Here is a 13,730-nt window from a genome sequence, read left to right as displayed (position 1 = left end):
ATGTCAGTACACACCATGATACACCCATTTTATGTTTCCACTTGGGCAAACAAGTCAAAACCCATAATCATTCCAATAAGTTATGACGTGGAATGCAGTATACCGAGAAACGTTTTCTACTGGGCTGAACCCACATGTCATGGAATAAACTCGGAATAATCTGAATTATAGTATTTAAGTTGTTGGTTGGTTTGCCTCAACATTTTACACTGAAGAACCAACTGAACTAAAAAAATCAGTGTATCTATCAATTTTACGGATTTTTATGACAAAGAGGGCACGTGATTTCACCTTGCCAGTAGGAGCGGTGGGACGGCAAGTTGTTTGATTGAGGAAGGTTCATCGTAAAGGCGACTTGATGCAGAAAACGCTCAGCCAAAATCTTGGCCTAATGGAGTAGCTCACTGAACATGACATGAAGGTTACACGCTTTAAGATGCTCACAGTCTGTGGCCCCAAATTTTGGGATATTTGGACCAGCCTCTGCAGAGAACGCAGCCTGAAATGTACCAGTCTGCCTTCAAGTAAAGCTCAGGGTCCAATCAGATAACAATTCTGTTCCGATGCAAAATTTGTCACAAGCACTGAATAATTCTGTTCAACAGGATTCCTTTTTTATTGAAAGCTAATGATCGGTTCTGTAATTGTGGGTGAAGCGGTCTTTTGGAAACGAGGTTTCTGTTATTATCGGTAACTGTTTCAATTTGTCAGCACCTGACACCAGGATCATGAAAGCGATTGTTGCTTGTGAGCTGTAAACATGTATTTAAAATAAGGCAACGTAATTGCGTAATTGAGTATCTGCGGATAGAAACAAAATGTAGTTCCTTGTTTAAAAAAGAGAAGATTCACTTCAGATTGTTGTGACAAACTTAAAGAAATAGAGGTAGAGCAAATTGGAGATGGATACGTCTCACAAAAGGATGAAAGACGATGCTATCCTGAACAAAGGCCGTGAATGTACAATTGGGCTCAAAACGTTTCCAGATGTACACCAAACGTGGGCGAGGTTTGGCTTCATTTCGTTCCAACAGTTACTGAAGTACATTTAGAAACTCTGTAAGCGAGAGAAAAGTTCAAAGTAGACAGCCAAAAGTCAGATACGCTGCATATTCATCAGTTAGCTCAAAACACTGCATGTTCTGCTCAACTTTTGTGAGAAGGACTGAAGATTACAGCATGACTCACTAAAGTGCGAGGCAAAATCACTGCTTGTTTAATCCTGAATAACTATGGTTATTGGCATTCACTCGCGAGAAAAAACGATGCTTATGTTTGTGGCTAGAAAGAACTGAAAATGCTGTTTTAAATACGCAGAGCAAACTGTCAATATTAAAGCTGTCGAAAACCTCACAGTACCTCTAAGTACTGTAGCACTAGGTAAGTATTCACTCTATCCTTCTCGTTTTCTCCCCAGTGAAACTTCAGGGTTATTCGACTATGGGAGAATTAGATTAGGCTCTCTGATAATGAAAATCACCTGGCATTTACCGCTTTTATTACCAAATATGCTTTTTTGTAGACGAAAAGATCTGCGGTTTGAAGGAAATCGTGACAGTGAGATCACTCGACCAACGTTCAAAGACTGACTTTTTTTTACGTTGATAAGGGGTCTCCAGGCACGGTTTCCGATTGATTGCACGTGAGATTCTGCCTGAATGTCAACCTTAGTTAGCATCTAGAGAAACAAGAAATTTTCCCCTACTAAACAACATTCTAGATCATTTTTCGTGGTGAATTTTACGTCTGAAGGCATCCAATGAAAAGAAACGAATACAAACGTTATTTTGTAAATGGTGAGGGCCGTTAAGTGACTGTAACAAAAACCGAGTTACTTTGAAAAATAGCAAACCAAGTTTACTTAGCATTCTTTCTATCTGCCAATGCTTCATTGGTCTATTTCGCTCGGTGTCAAATTTCCTTTCATGAATATCAGGTGAATTGTGCCAGTTTGTAGAAGCTTATTTGACCAAGCTTCCTTGTGTGATAAGCGGGCCTGCGTGTACAATTTGTTTCGTCGAAGAAAAAAAACAAATACAGTCAAACCAAGCACATACGTAAACCTAGTCGCCAGGTTGTAGTCTCTTTTTTGGGCAAAAAAATGATCTTTACGGAAAGTGTCCTAATTCCTTGGAGTAATGACCAGTTTTTAATTGACCTGCACAGAAGTGGGGATCCTTAACTTGGATCGCTTTGACTTTTCAAAGTTATCGCTCTACAGAAATCCCTCCGAAATGGGAATACTCTGTAAAGCGGGACATTTGAACTGTCCCGGGTAGAAATTCCTCTGAATTTGGGGATAACACAGCATACTGTTCGGGTTTGTTCAGGTGAGTGACCCCTCTTCGATAAGACTACTCTTGGGAGTTTGAACGATTTACAAATTTACTAAGAACATGATAAAATTTGAACGATACGTGATATCTGAATCGCGCACATCTTCAGTGAGCACCTCAGCACCTCCCACTGTACTTTCATCAATAGACATCTACCACTCGACCCGTCATAACATCACAAGTTTACAAGTGATTGTTTAGAGACTCACTGGTATCAGCTACAGGGACTCTATCCGTCTCTCAGGTCAGGCCAAGTCGAGGTTCATACGGCACATTAAAAAAAGACGTGTACTTTGCCGAGTACTGTTAAGTTTCCGTCTGTTTATCTGGAACCGCAGAGTACTAGTGGCATTCTGACCGTTCTGGAGGTCAGTTTGTACTTTCCAAACCAGCCGTCTGGCACATAGTTGAACGCTGAGCTTTTCAACAATCTTGTATACACAGTATAGTGAAACAGATTTCCCGATTGGTACCAACAGATTGCACTTTAATTCATCTCATCACGACAAAAAACCAGAGAGGATATGGGAGGGTCATGAGATGTGTAGTTTTCTAACCCAAGATGGACGAAAATATAGCTTACAAATTGGTGCATGTTATGATTAACTGCAGTTTTGCTTGACATGACAAAAACGGCTTTGCTAATCTGAGAAAAATTGAATGAATTTGTGTGCGAGCTGCAAATGGTGAACCTTTGTAACGAAAGTGATTGCCCAACACTAGGAAATTCTGGTTTCACAATCGGTTATCTCAGTGGAAAAAATCCAATCTAGCTGTAGTGTGTAATTACCACTAGGGGTTCTAGCGATGATATTTTGGAGATGTCACAATATTTGTTTTTGGAAATGATTTCAATCGTCCAGAATGACGCAGCGCACACAATCCGTGAAGTGAACTCAAGGGTTCTATCAAATAAGCTGCCTTAAGTTGGGCCGTCATCGTTATCTGATCATGAACGTCCTTATTGGGATTGAGGTCCCTGCTGGCGAGTGATCGATTCGCAATCCATATTCACTGAAAAGCAGTCTCAGTTTCGTGAAAGTGGTCTCATCGACTGTGTGTTACTGTTGTGGTGCAAATAGATTTCTTCTAATGCCTCCAGCTGATACTGTCGACGAGAGGGATTCCTTAGATTGAGTAGCATTATTCGACCTTGATCTCGAAAACTTGAATGTTTGCATCAAGATGCCACAGTTTTTCTAAATGTTGTCCATTTTCTTTGAATTGCTAGCAGTACCCGAAAATGGCTGATATCTTCTACATTCACTTCAGCCAGTCAAATAACACCCTCTGGCTAGCTCACTGCTTCTCCATCTGTGGGGACAGGAATTTTAAGCACTTCCAGCTCGTACAAGACCAGATATGTGCAGCTGAGAGGCTGAGGTTGGTTTCGATGAACACACAGTAACTCGGCCCATGAACTACTCAGCTAACTCTAGCTCATCCATTTCATTCCTATCATAGAAGTCCACCAAGCTCAGTCATCTTTAATTGTCACACTGATTTCTCTCAAGACTGATGGACCACATTTTCGTGGTATTGATTAAACACTCCTTGGTGGGCAGTAGCTGCGAACGTTTCGTACTCAATTGTCTGCTGAAAATCAATATGCACGGGATCCTCATCTTCGCCCGATCTTCCTTAATACCATCCGCTCAATTCGGCTGCCCATATTTTCGTGATTGTACTAAGCATTAATCCGTCCCTTGCAAGTTCACTTGCATGCTCATCTTCCGCGAAACCATGTCTTATTGACGTTTTATCCGGAATAAATTCCGTATACATTTCTCGCTCTTCGCACCCTCCGCCACTATAGCAACCAGTCTTGATGTGGTCACCCCAAGTTTTATACTTATCTTAAGTCTTCTTATTCTAGTTCTTAAACCGATATGGAACGGTGAAAAAAAAGTAACAGCAATTTTTGTACAACGAAGATGCTTTTACAGCACCATCAAACATTCCCATTCTGGTTTTATTTTTGAAACTGGACACTCTTTGGACAACTCAAAGTTGGTCTGCCTTTCTTTGCCCTGTAATTAGAACCACGTGATTTCTTCCCCCCATACTCTTTGTTTACACTTCCTCTAGATATGTTCATGGAACAAACTTCGGCATACTAGATACAGTGGTTAGCCTGGTCTGGAACGAGATGGACTTATGGTTGGATGTGTGCTAAGTGCTTTCTTTTTTGTGGAAGTACACCTCCTTCCACGCAAGCTTTGCTCTGCTAAGTACTCCGCCTTCTCATTAAGTCGCCTGACCGGTTGATTCTCTCTCTGTCTGAAGAGCACTGTTAATGACCTCGTCCCAGTCACATTGCCTAACAAGGTGCGGTTTTTCCCCCGAGTTATTCCCTTGCATTGTACTCGTCAATGTTATACAAATGTCCCGTCAAAGCTAGACTAATCATTTTGAGCACTCCTCATCTCCTTTGAAATCCCCATAAGTCCTGATCTGTGTTTTTTAATTCTTGCTGCTGCTCATCGGTTTCGTATGCATAATCGTGCAGGTTGTGCCCCTTTAGGAAGCAAACTTGTTCCCCAACACCAACGCTTCCCTTTATATATATATTAATATATACATATATATATAACCTTTTCCCACTCGTTCGTCATATTACTCCTTGTCGAACTTTGGTATTGTCGAACAAATATCGATTGAGCATCAAGTGCTACCTCCAGATTAGAGACATTTCGCCTTTTTGAAAAGTATCTTTTCCACTTTTGAGGAAAATTCTTATCCTACTTAAGGTACATTATTTTGACGTGCTCCATGAAGTATGATGTAACGATACATTTGATTGAAGGACACTGGTACAAATGAGAGAGTCACGTGACATTCGCGTGGATCCATCCCTATAAGTTCCAGCTGGATTGGCAACAAGTGGTAATCGCCGTGTATATATAAATAGCAAGACCTCCCTCCCAACAATGTCTCACGGTCACTCTGAAGGTGCGTTCAAGATCCTATGCACAAAAGTGCAACTGTTCCGTTCTGATTTTGTTACTTCGCTAATTCTAGGACTACCAATATCCACCTTCAGAAGACCTGATAAGTCTATATTATTCTTCAGTTAGGCGTTTAGCAAAAGCTGACACTGTCACAAAAACCAGGCTCAGAGAAACAAACTGTCCAGTAATTGAGCCGGATATTAGAAGTATTCTACTATTGAAAACAACAATAACGATACAATCAAATATGGACGATCTCGGCAAGGTTTTTTCTAGTCATGCAATTGCAAAGGTTATTTACAGCAGCAAGTAACACGTTTGTATGAGCGTGGTAAGAGGCAGTCCGGTAAGATACGACATTGGCTGCCTGCAATGTGGCCGCCAGCATTCTCCACACCATCAAAAAATGGGCGTTCTGAACAATCTCGTGGTAGTATTGTGTGCTTTAGTCGGATCAAATTGAACACCACTTTTTCGGTACCGCCCTGATTTATTGTTCCTAAGCGGCTTATATTTCCTTCCGGCTTTCAGCGACATATCATTTGTGAACATTCAAAACTGCGTGGCAGCAGTACACCTCTGTCCGAACTATTTCTCTGCGCTTTACTAGGCTCCGTATACATTGCACGTGACTCATGTTCATTTGGTACGACGTGGGTTGAATTTACTTGAACGTAAAGAACTACTGGACATTTGATTGCTCCGAAAATTCCCATTTATAATAAGAACACAGATGGATTGGTGAACATGTTTTTGGCAAGATCTTTTCACATCATACAGTTGCAAATTTAAGAGAGCAGTAGTTAACATATTTGAATAAACCTGGTGTACATGAACGGAAAGTCGAGTTTAAGACGACATTGGCTACCTATCAAAAAACAATTAGTTCTCGTCACCAAAAAGGTGACCTGAGTTCGTCAGCGAGGGCGGTGCTGTAGTTGTGTGTTCAGCACAGGTTACATGTATGAGGGGAAGTGAGTTGGACCATGGTGCTAGAATCCTGACTCTCGCCAATGTCCTAACGGGTTCGCCCCTCAAGTTTATTATAAATCACTTGAACAAAGGAGAAGACAACACCGTCGCCGCCACCATGGGAAGAAAACCCGTGTACAATGGCCTCTAGTTTAATGGAGATATAACGACCAAACTAGTGAACACAAGACATTTTATCAGATTGAACAAAGTTTTTCCGGCCTCAACACTTCGAACCTAGTTCAATCAATCTGAAAGATAGAGTGCCTGTTCATGCCCAAAATATGTTAGTTTACTCATTTTCTTGCTGCTGTACAGCGGAATACATCGGACGAACGACTAGGCTACTCGGCCAAAGAATGAAGGAACACAATCCACCCTGGCTAGCTTCTGGAACTAGGAGGACAATAACCAGCTCTATGGTACAACAGTTAGCTGACACTGCACACAACGTGATACCCAGCCAAAGCTTCCGCGTTATTCACAAGGCGCCGGCTAATCCACCCAGATCAGTACAGCAACGCACAATTGCAGTGGCTGAAGCTATCCCCATACGACATCGCGACCCGATCCTTTGTCGGCAAAAACGCTTTGTTCGTGTGTTGTACCTGCCATGGTCCAACTTACCACCCCGCACACTAATACCCTGCGTTGAATACATAACCACAGCACTGCCTGTTGATGACCTGAACTAATTGTTCTTTGATAGGTAGCCAATGTCGTCTCCCAATCAACTTCCTGTTCATGTACACCATACTCATTCAAATATGTTAAATATTGCTTTCTTACCCTTTACAGTTGTACGACTTGAAAAGACGTTGCCGAAAACCTGCTCATCAACCTATCTGTGTTCTTATTATAAATGGGAATTTTCGGAACAAGTAAACTCAACCCACTTCGCACGAAATGAACATGAGTCAATATATACAGAGCCTAGTAAAGCACAGAAAACAAGTTCAGACGGAGGTGTAATGATGCCACGCAGGGTTGAATGTTCACAAATGATATGTCACTGAAAGCCGGAAGGAAATATAAGCCGCTTAGGAACAATAAATCAGGGCGGTACCGCCTAAAGCACACAATACTGCTTGCGCGATTGTTCAGAACGCCCATTTATTGATGTTAGGTGAATGCCAGCGGCCACAGTGCAATTTTCGGTGAATCGGTCAGAATTTATTGACTCTATACCGTAGTATAGAACAGAAGTTAACTACCAGCAATGTCTCTGACGAATAAGAGCATTTCTGGTATGCGAAATCTTATTTCGCAAGTCTGACAGTGGTTTGATGGGGCGCCATAATGAAATCAGATTAGAGAAGGCTAGGGAACCAGGAATGTTAGCACATGATGTTAGCACAACATTGAGATGTTGTCGATTTGCCTGCAGTTAGCAGCTGTGGATCAAGGGGCTGTCGAGTTTTCGCCGAGCTTTGCATTGATTTAAGTAGCTTGGGCAAACTTTTGAGCTCAAGAAGCAAGGCATCATTGGGAAACGTAACAACAGACACTGGTCGTCAATAGTTACCACATTTTATCCTTTGAAAAAACTGATCGTTTCAACTCCATCCCATCGGTCAGTTCTTGCATTCAGAATATACCGTACACACAGATCATACCACGTAATGTCATTTACGGTGGGCCAAATGCGGTTGGTTCAACCCCCCCACCCAAATTCTTTCCATCCTTACTGTGTCATGATGACTTTAGCATTAACGCCCACCTTAGTATTCCTCCGCGGTGACCAGCCCCGATGCAACCTGCTCAGGACTAGAGCTAGAAGCACTCGGCATGGTCATGGTGGCCAGACGATCTAATGTCGTGGAAACTGTGGCGAACTGGGGAGTTTGGTGCATATTTCGTACTAGGTTCGCCCGACATTCACTAGTTGATTTTCGTCACTGATTTAAGACTACCAAAACCCTGTGAACTTTTCTTGTCTGTTTCTGGTGCAAGTAAAAATAAGTTTTGGTGATTGTCGAACAAGAGAATCGCCGAGCAACTGTGATAGACGTCAGCATAGTCTCGGATGGGCGGAGTGACCGTGTGGAATGAGAAGAAGCAGAGGTACGGTGCTGATGAATGTTCCCCCGTCATAATCTCAGCCCTACATGCAATCGGTTGTGATGTCGACTTTTTGGTTCACAAACCGATGATCACCTATTATTGAGGGATCTGCTTTGCTCAATCCGCTAAGGCTGTTATTGGACTGGGACTTCCTAAGGTCGCAGTCAGTGACTTGTGTTTGTTCGCTATAGTGAGCTCTGTGCGTACTTATGACACTTTTATGCGTGGCACGTGACGTTGAATGTACATTTTTGCCATTTAATCTCACACCAGACCCAGTATGACGGACACTTTGTGTCTGATATGTGTCATGATTTTGCTAGAGCTTACCGCGCATTGAAGAGCATTCAAAATTGTTTGTCCTTTCTTCGGTTGTTGGTCTTTAGACGCGTGTTTCCATATCAAAATTTTTACATACGTTGGGATTCATCTCATCTGACTGGAACCGTTGGTAGCATGAACTCGAACGAGACGTTTCTCTCCTTTCTCTCATATTCTCCTGTTAGCCTTTCGCATTCTTCGCTTGCATTCACTTTTTTGTGTTTGTGACCATGATCTTCAATAATAAATGACAATATTACAAACTAACCTTGAGAACGCTGTGAAATTTGTGCAACTACAAGGCATTCAAAGTGCAATGGAGACCCAGTGTCGACACTGAACTGATGTCGAGCTTTTGCTCACGTATTTATACCTGGAACAACCGCCCTAGGTAGCATTCCGTTGCTTTAGTACATTTTTCTCCTAGGCAAGGCATGTGCAATGGAGACCCAGTGTCGACACTGATGTCGCCAACAGCTTTTGCTCACGTATTTATACCTGGAACAACCGCCCTAGGTAGCATTCCGTTGCTTTAGTACATTTTTCTCCTAGGCATATAGTTATTTACTCTTTAGTGAGAAACTCATCGTCTTTTAAGTGATTCAATCATGGGTAATCCGCCCATCAAATAGTGATCACTGCTCATATGTCACTGCGGATATCGACAACACATTGATCGTTGTCTTGCTCAGAAGGACTTGCCTGCATCTGTGGTGTAGAATGATTCGCCTAGGATCTGTTGTCCCGGCCATGCAACCTTCAACCAAGACGGACCTCATCGACTCACCTGTGAAACTGACTTTTCCATCACAATCTGTATCCGCCTCTCTCATCATGTCCATGATATCCTCAGGGCTCAGCGTCTCTCCCAAGCTCGTCATTGTCTTTTCCAACTCCTTTGCGTCAATGAATCCATCGCCATCGCAATCGAACTCCTAGAAAAGAAGCAGGAAGGTTAGTTATATTCAACATTATTTAACTGCGCTCAAGGGTATTTTGGTTTCAGAATGAGATCAGTACAAGCTGTAACTATATCACATAAAAACTTCTGATTTTCCAGCCTATTCGCCAAAACCTCCCATCCCTCGCAATCGCGTAGTAGTGTGGACTGATCGGTCTTGAGAAGTCCTGAATCGGCAATGGGTTTTAGACTTTATCGGGCCCGCTTGCGACTTTGTCATGCCAGGATTTACCTTTCAAACCATGCATTAGTAAGTTTGTGCCTCTTGAAATTCAACTGCATCTTTAGTTTTCACTTTTTATTGTCGTACTCTTTTGCATATCTGCGTGGCCTCTGAAGTAATGACAGTACAAATCTAGAGAGCTCGGTCCAGTTCGAGCCCCAATGAGCTACTCGCTGAGTAAACCTATTGGTTGATCAGGTGGCTGTTGATCTGTTCGCCGAGCTTGGCAATTGGCTTGCAAACGTTTCGTCACCATACGAAGAGTCATCATCAGTGCGCAGTTGGGTGGGTACCTTCTGTTTGCCTGCGTGCGTTTATATGGCATTTAGAGGCTATCTATCGCCTGCACAGAAAACCTGACTGATCTTATTTGGAAACTGAGCCTGTTTGCCTCGTTTATATGGCATTTAGAGGCTATCTATCGCCTGCACAGAAAACCCGACTGATCTTATTTGGAAACTGAGCGGTGTCATTTCAACAAAGAGCCTGTAATCAGAAGTACCATCAAACGGCAGTGCATGTACCTCAAAATCTCATAATAATGCCATAAAATGGGGGTTAATTAATGCAAAATAAACTGGTTGCAGTGCCAAAATAATCTACAGGACTCCCTACTTCAAATAAAATTAAAAGAACCTCCTGGCGGAGATCGCCTACATCGTCAACTAGCAACAGGGTGAAATTCAGGACCACTGAATCGAAAAACCAAAATTTAGGTGCACCCTATCGACTGGCGTCTGGATTCGAAATAGTGCGACCGTCCATTCTAGACTTTTCTAATTTCGGAAGAATCGTTTTACCATCGAGTTTTTATTGAAGGGATTGTGCAGACACGTAAAGTAGTGGAGCAAATTGTAACATACCACAGACCGTAAGTTTGAAGCTTGTTCTCCAACAATGCTTAAATTGGTTAGGCACGGTGTGATGAAAACACATTAGCCTACCGACGGAGAAGCGTTTATTGCTGGATATTTTCAAAATGCCTTCGACTCAGAATGCTTCATGCTAAAAGTTCACCTGATCTTCTCCAGCACACGGTAGACGTGGGTTTTGACGTTTATACCAGCAGAAAAACAACTGTTTTTGCCTCCATAGCTGATTTTGAGTCATCGCGCACGTTAAGCGTCAAACGATTGTGCAAAGAAGTCGCGTTGACTGATCCCGAAATGTGCCTTTCATTGTGCAACCACAAGAGCAAGAGACGTGATGCAGGAAAGCAAGGGAAGCTGTGCGTTCAGACCTCTTTTGAGAGGTTCACTGTTCGGGATTTCGCTTTTTTTGCTTTTTTTCCAGGGAGGGAACATCTCCGCCATCACGAAGTCAAAACAACCGAGGATGTAACACACGTTTTGTTTTGATGAAATCTAACAAACTTCGAAATTGCACACCTGCCTCAGCACCTTCACACCAGAGGCACAGCTGACGAACTCACGTGCTGGCGACTAGTAAGATCTTATTGAATGAAATTAACTAAGGTTACTATGTAGTATATTCACACAATCCTATTCGTTACGACAAATCGCGGAAGAAGTTTAAAACGTTGTCAGTACGGCTCCAGGGCAGGACAAACAACTCTTTAAGAGCTATCTTCTCCTTGTTAAAACACTATCTTGTTATTTGTCTCTTATTAGTGCCCTGGATGGATGAAAACCCCTTTGTCTTCTTACAAGCCAGACAACGAAATCTGATTATTACTACACAGGCTCGCCACGTTTCTCAACCACAACGGCAAAAGATGTCATCCTTTCATTTTTTGAATCAAAATTCATTTGAAAAAAGTCATGCAAAGGCAGCCTTTTTGGATGACAATCTCAAACCCGCTAGAGAGTTTTACCGCTTTAACGTTTGGCCGACTAAAATCTAATAGGGATAACAAACGCAGCAAAATCAATACATGTACACGTGACTTGATCTCTGCAATCGATCACCACACACCGTTTTGTTAGTCACCGTACTTGCGGTACAAATTAATGCTACACTGAAAATGCACACTATCAGTCTCTATTCTCAGTCACCGGTTTGGAGGAAGATATTTGTCGTGATCGTGAAGTTGTACTGGATACCCTAAAAGTGATTCAAGGATATATATCCCTTCTTCATGGCTTACCGTTACCTTACTGCAGGTTCTTATGCGCAAAAATATGTTTCACCCACTCGATGGACTCGAACAGTGCTGTTCGACCTCTTGCTACTTGACCGAACTTTCACAAAGACACAGAACCCAGCTTCAATCGTAATCAACCTTAATGCATATTGCCTCGCCCTTCAATGACAACAGCAAACTGAGATCGGATGTTCTAACTTCCCGGGCAGTCTTGCCTCATAGTTGGCATTTTATGGATATTGAATATTCTGTAACTGTAAATCCTGCCAATCTTGTGCACTCTGTCCTATTGCCGAGTTTCGAAGGTAATTCTCTTTTGAAAACATGCAATACAGAAACCCGCTTGGTGTATAAGAATAAACATTTCATTCCTATCACGGTGATTTGTACCGACTTCTTCAAAAGAGTATAATTTCATATGGTAATGCGCTACGCTGAGTCGGGATTGCCCCACATTTGTCATTACAGTTTGATATTTGTGTTTGTCATATCGTTTTTTTTTATAAATTAAGATCAATACGACCGAAATCGCTGGCTCAAACAGAATAGAGCACGTAGGCCAGAAGGAACAGTGGTCTCGCGCTCATGATGGAGCTTCCGTGTCACCTAGTGATTATCGCAATATAGTGAAAGACTGCAATAACACTTCAGTGGAGGGTGCATGTGTATCTCCAATTGCCGTGCAAGTTCAGATAAAGCCAACAATTCGTGGCTTTTAAAATTGTGGAGATAGCATAACCCGGTTCCGCGCCATTGGCCGTGCAAAACTTCATTGGATGCTGATCCCGGAAAATAACGGATCCTATCCAACTCAGAAAGTGGTATTCTCTAAACTGCGGAAACCGCTCGACTTACTGCAAACACTCGACGATAGATTTCTTCATTTATCTGTCTTGAGGTCAGTATATCGGGCGGTTGAAAGTGATGTTCGGTCATTGCGCGAAGAAATTCGCCGAAATCCAGAGATCCGTCACCTGTGGCGAGAAGAGGGGGGTGAAGAGAATTACCACCAGGTGACCAAATATGGACGATATGTTAGACAGATGTCTTATGTGGTAGGAGACAGAGCAAGTTATCCATTTGGAACAACTGCCAAGGGAACAGTTGTCGCAAAATTTAGATTCCTTGAAGATTCCCCCCTCAAAGACATGAAGCATGGAAACTCCGAGATAATCTGGGGTTCAAACACTTACACGGATATTTATTTGAATCCAGCTCTCATGACCCTCGGCTAATAACCGAAATTAGTGAAACAGTGATTGTCAAACTTTTTTCGTCATCGTTGATGGTTGAGTGAGATGGAATAAAGCAACCAGAACAAGTGAGGATCACCACACTTTCGGACAAATCATTTTAAATCAAACTAGAAACGGTTCACTTTAGGCTACAGCTGCCAGTTTGTCCAAAAGAATCTGAAGAACGATGTAAAACCTATTGAAAAAAATATCAGACCTCACCAAGATCACCTGCAGCTGAGTGAAATGTCATGTTCTGGTGTACCTAGAGTTAGACTCGAGAAATATCAGATGTTTGGGTTCCTCAGGTCATACAATGCTGTCATAATTTAGACCTTTTCCGTTGGCTATTCATCTCTTGTCGACTGTACGAATAAATAACAGTTTAAATGGGTTAATTAGTTCGGGAATCAATATTTTCGCCGTCTTCCTGGATGGGGACCCCGAGACGGGCCACATTAATGGCTAGAGACATTATCAGACATGGCCCAGTCGCGCCCTCAATGGCGCTCATGCATCAAAGCTATTGCCTTCAATGCATAGCTCCTTTGCCACCCCCCCCC

At 42.4% G+C, this 13,730-nt stretch overlaps 1 protein-coding gene across 1 annotated transcript in view; it reads right to left on the bottom strand.

The window, feature by feature from the left end:
* Positions 1–755: 755 nt before the first annotated feature.
* T265_04609 (hypothetical protein) overlaps positions 756–13,730 on the bottom strand; it is a gene marked incomplete at both ends in the record, with an annotated part of 29,933 nt that continues 16,958 nt past the window's right edge. Inside the window, 3 exons of the mRNA XM_009169391.1 lie at positions 756–1,057; positions 9,432–9,579; positions 12,788–12,906. Coding sequence (XP_009167655.1) covers positions 1,035–1,057; positions 9,432–9,579; positions 12,788–12,906 — 290 coding nt within the window. The remainder of the gene's footprint in view (positions 1,058–9,431; positions 9,580–12,787; positions 12,907–13,730) is intronic.

Source organism: Opisthorchis viverrini (assembly GCF_000715545.1).
Source record: "Opisthorchis viverrini unplaced genomic scaffold opera_v5_78, whole genome shotgun sequence".
Classification (NCBI taxonomy): Eukaryota; Metazoa; Platyhelminthes; class Trematoda; order Opisthorchiida; family Opisthorchiidae; genus Opisthorchis; species Opisthorchis viverrini.
The sequence above is the reverse complement of the archived record's forward strand: the minus strand, read 5'-3'. Positions and strand labels throughout refer to the sequence as shown.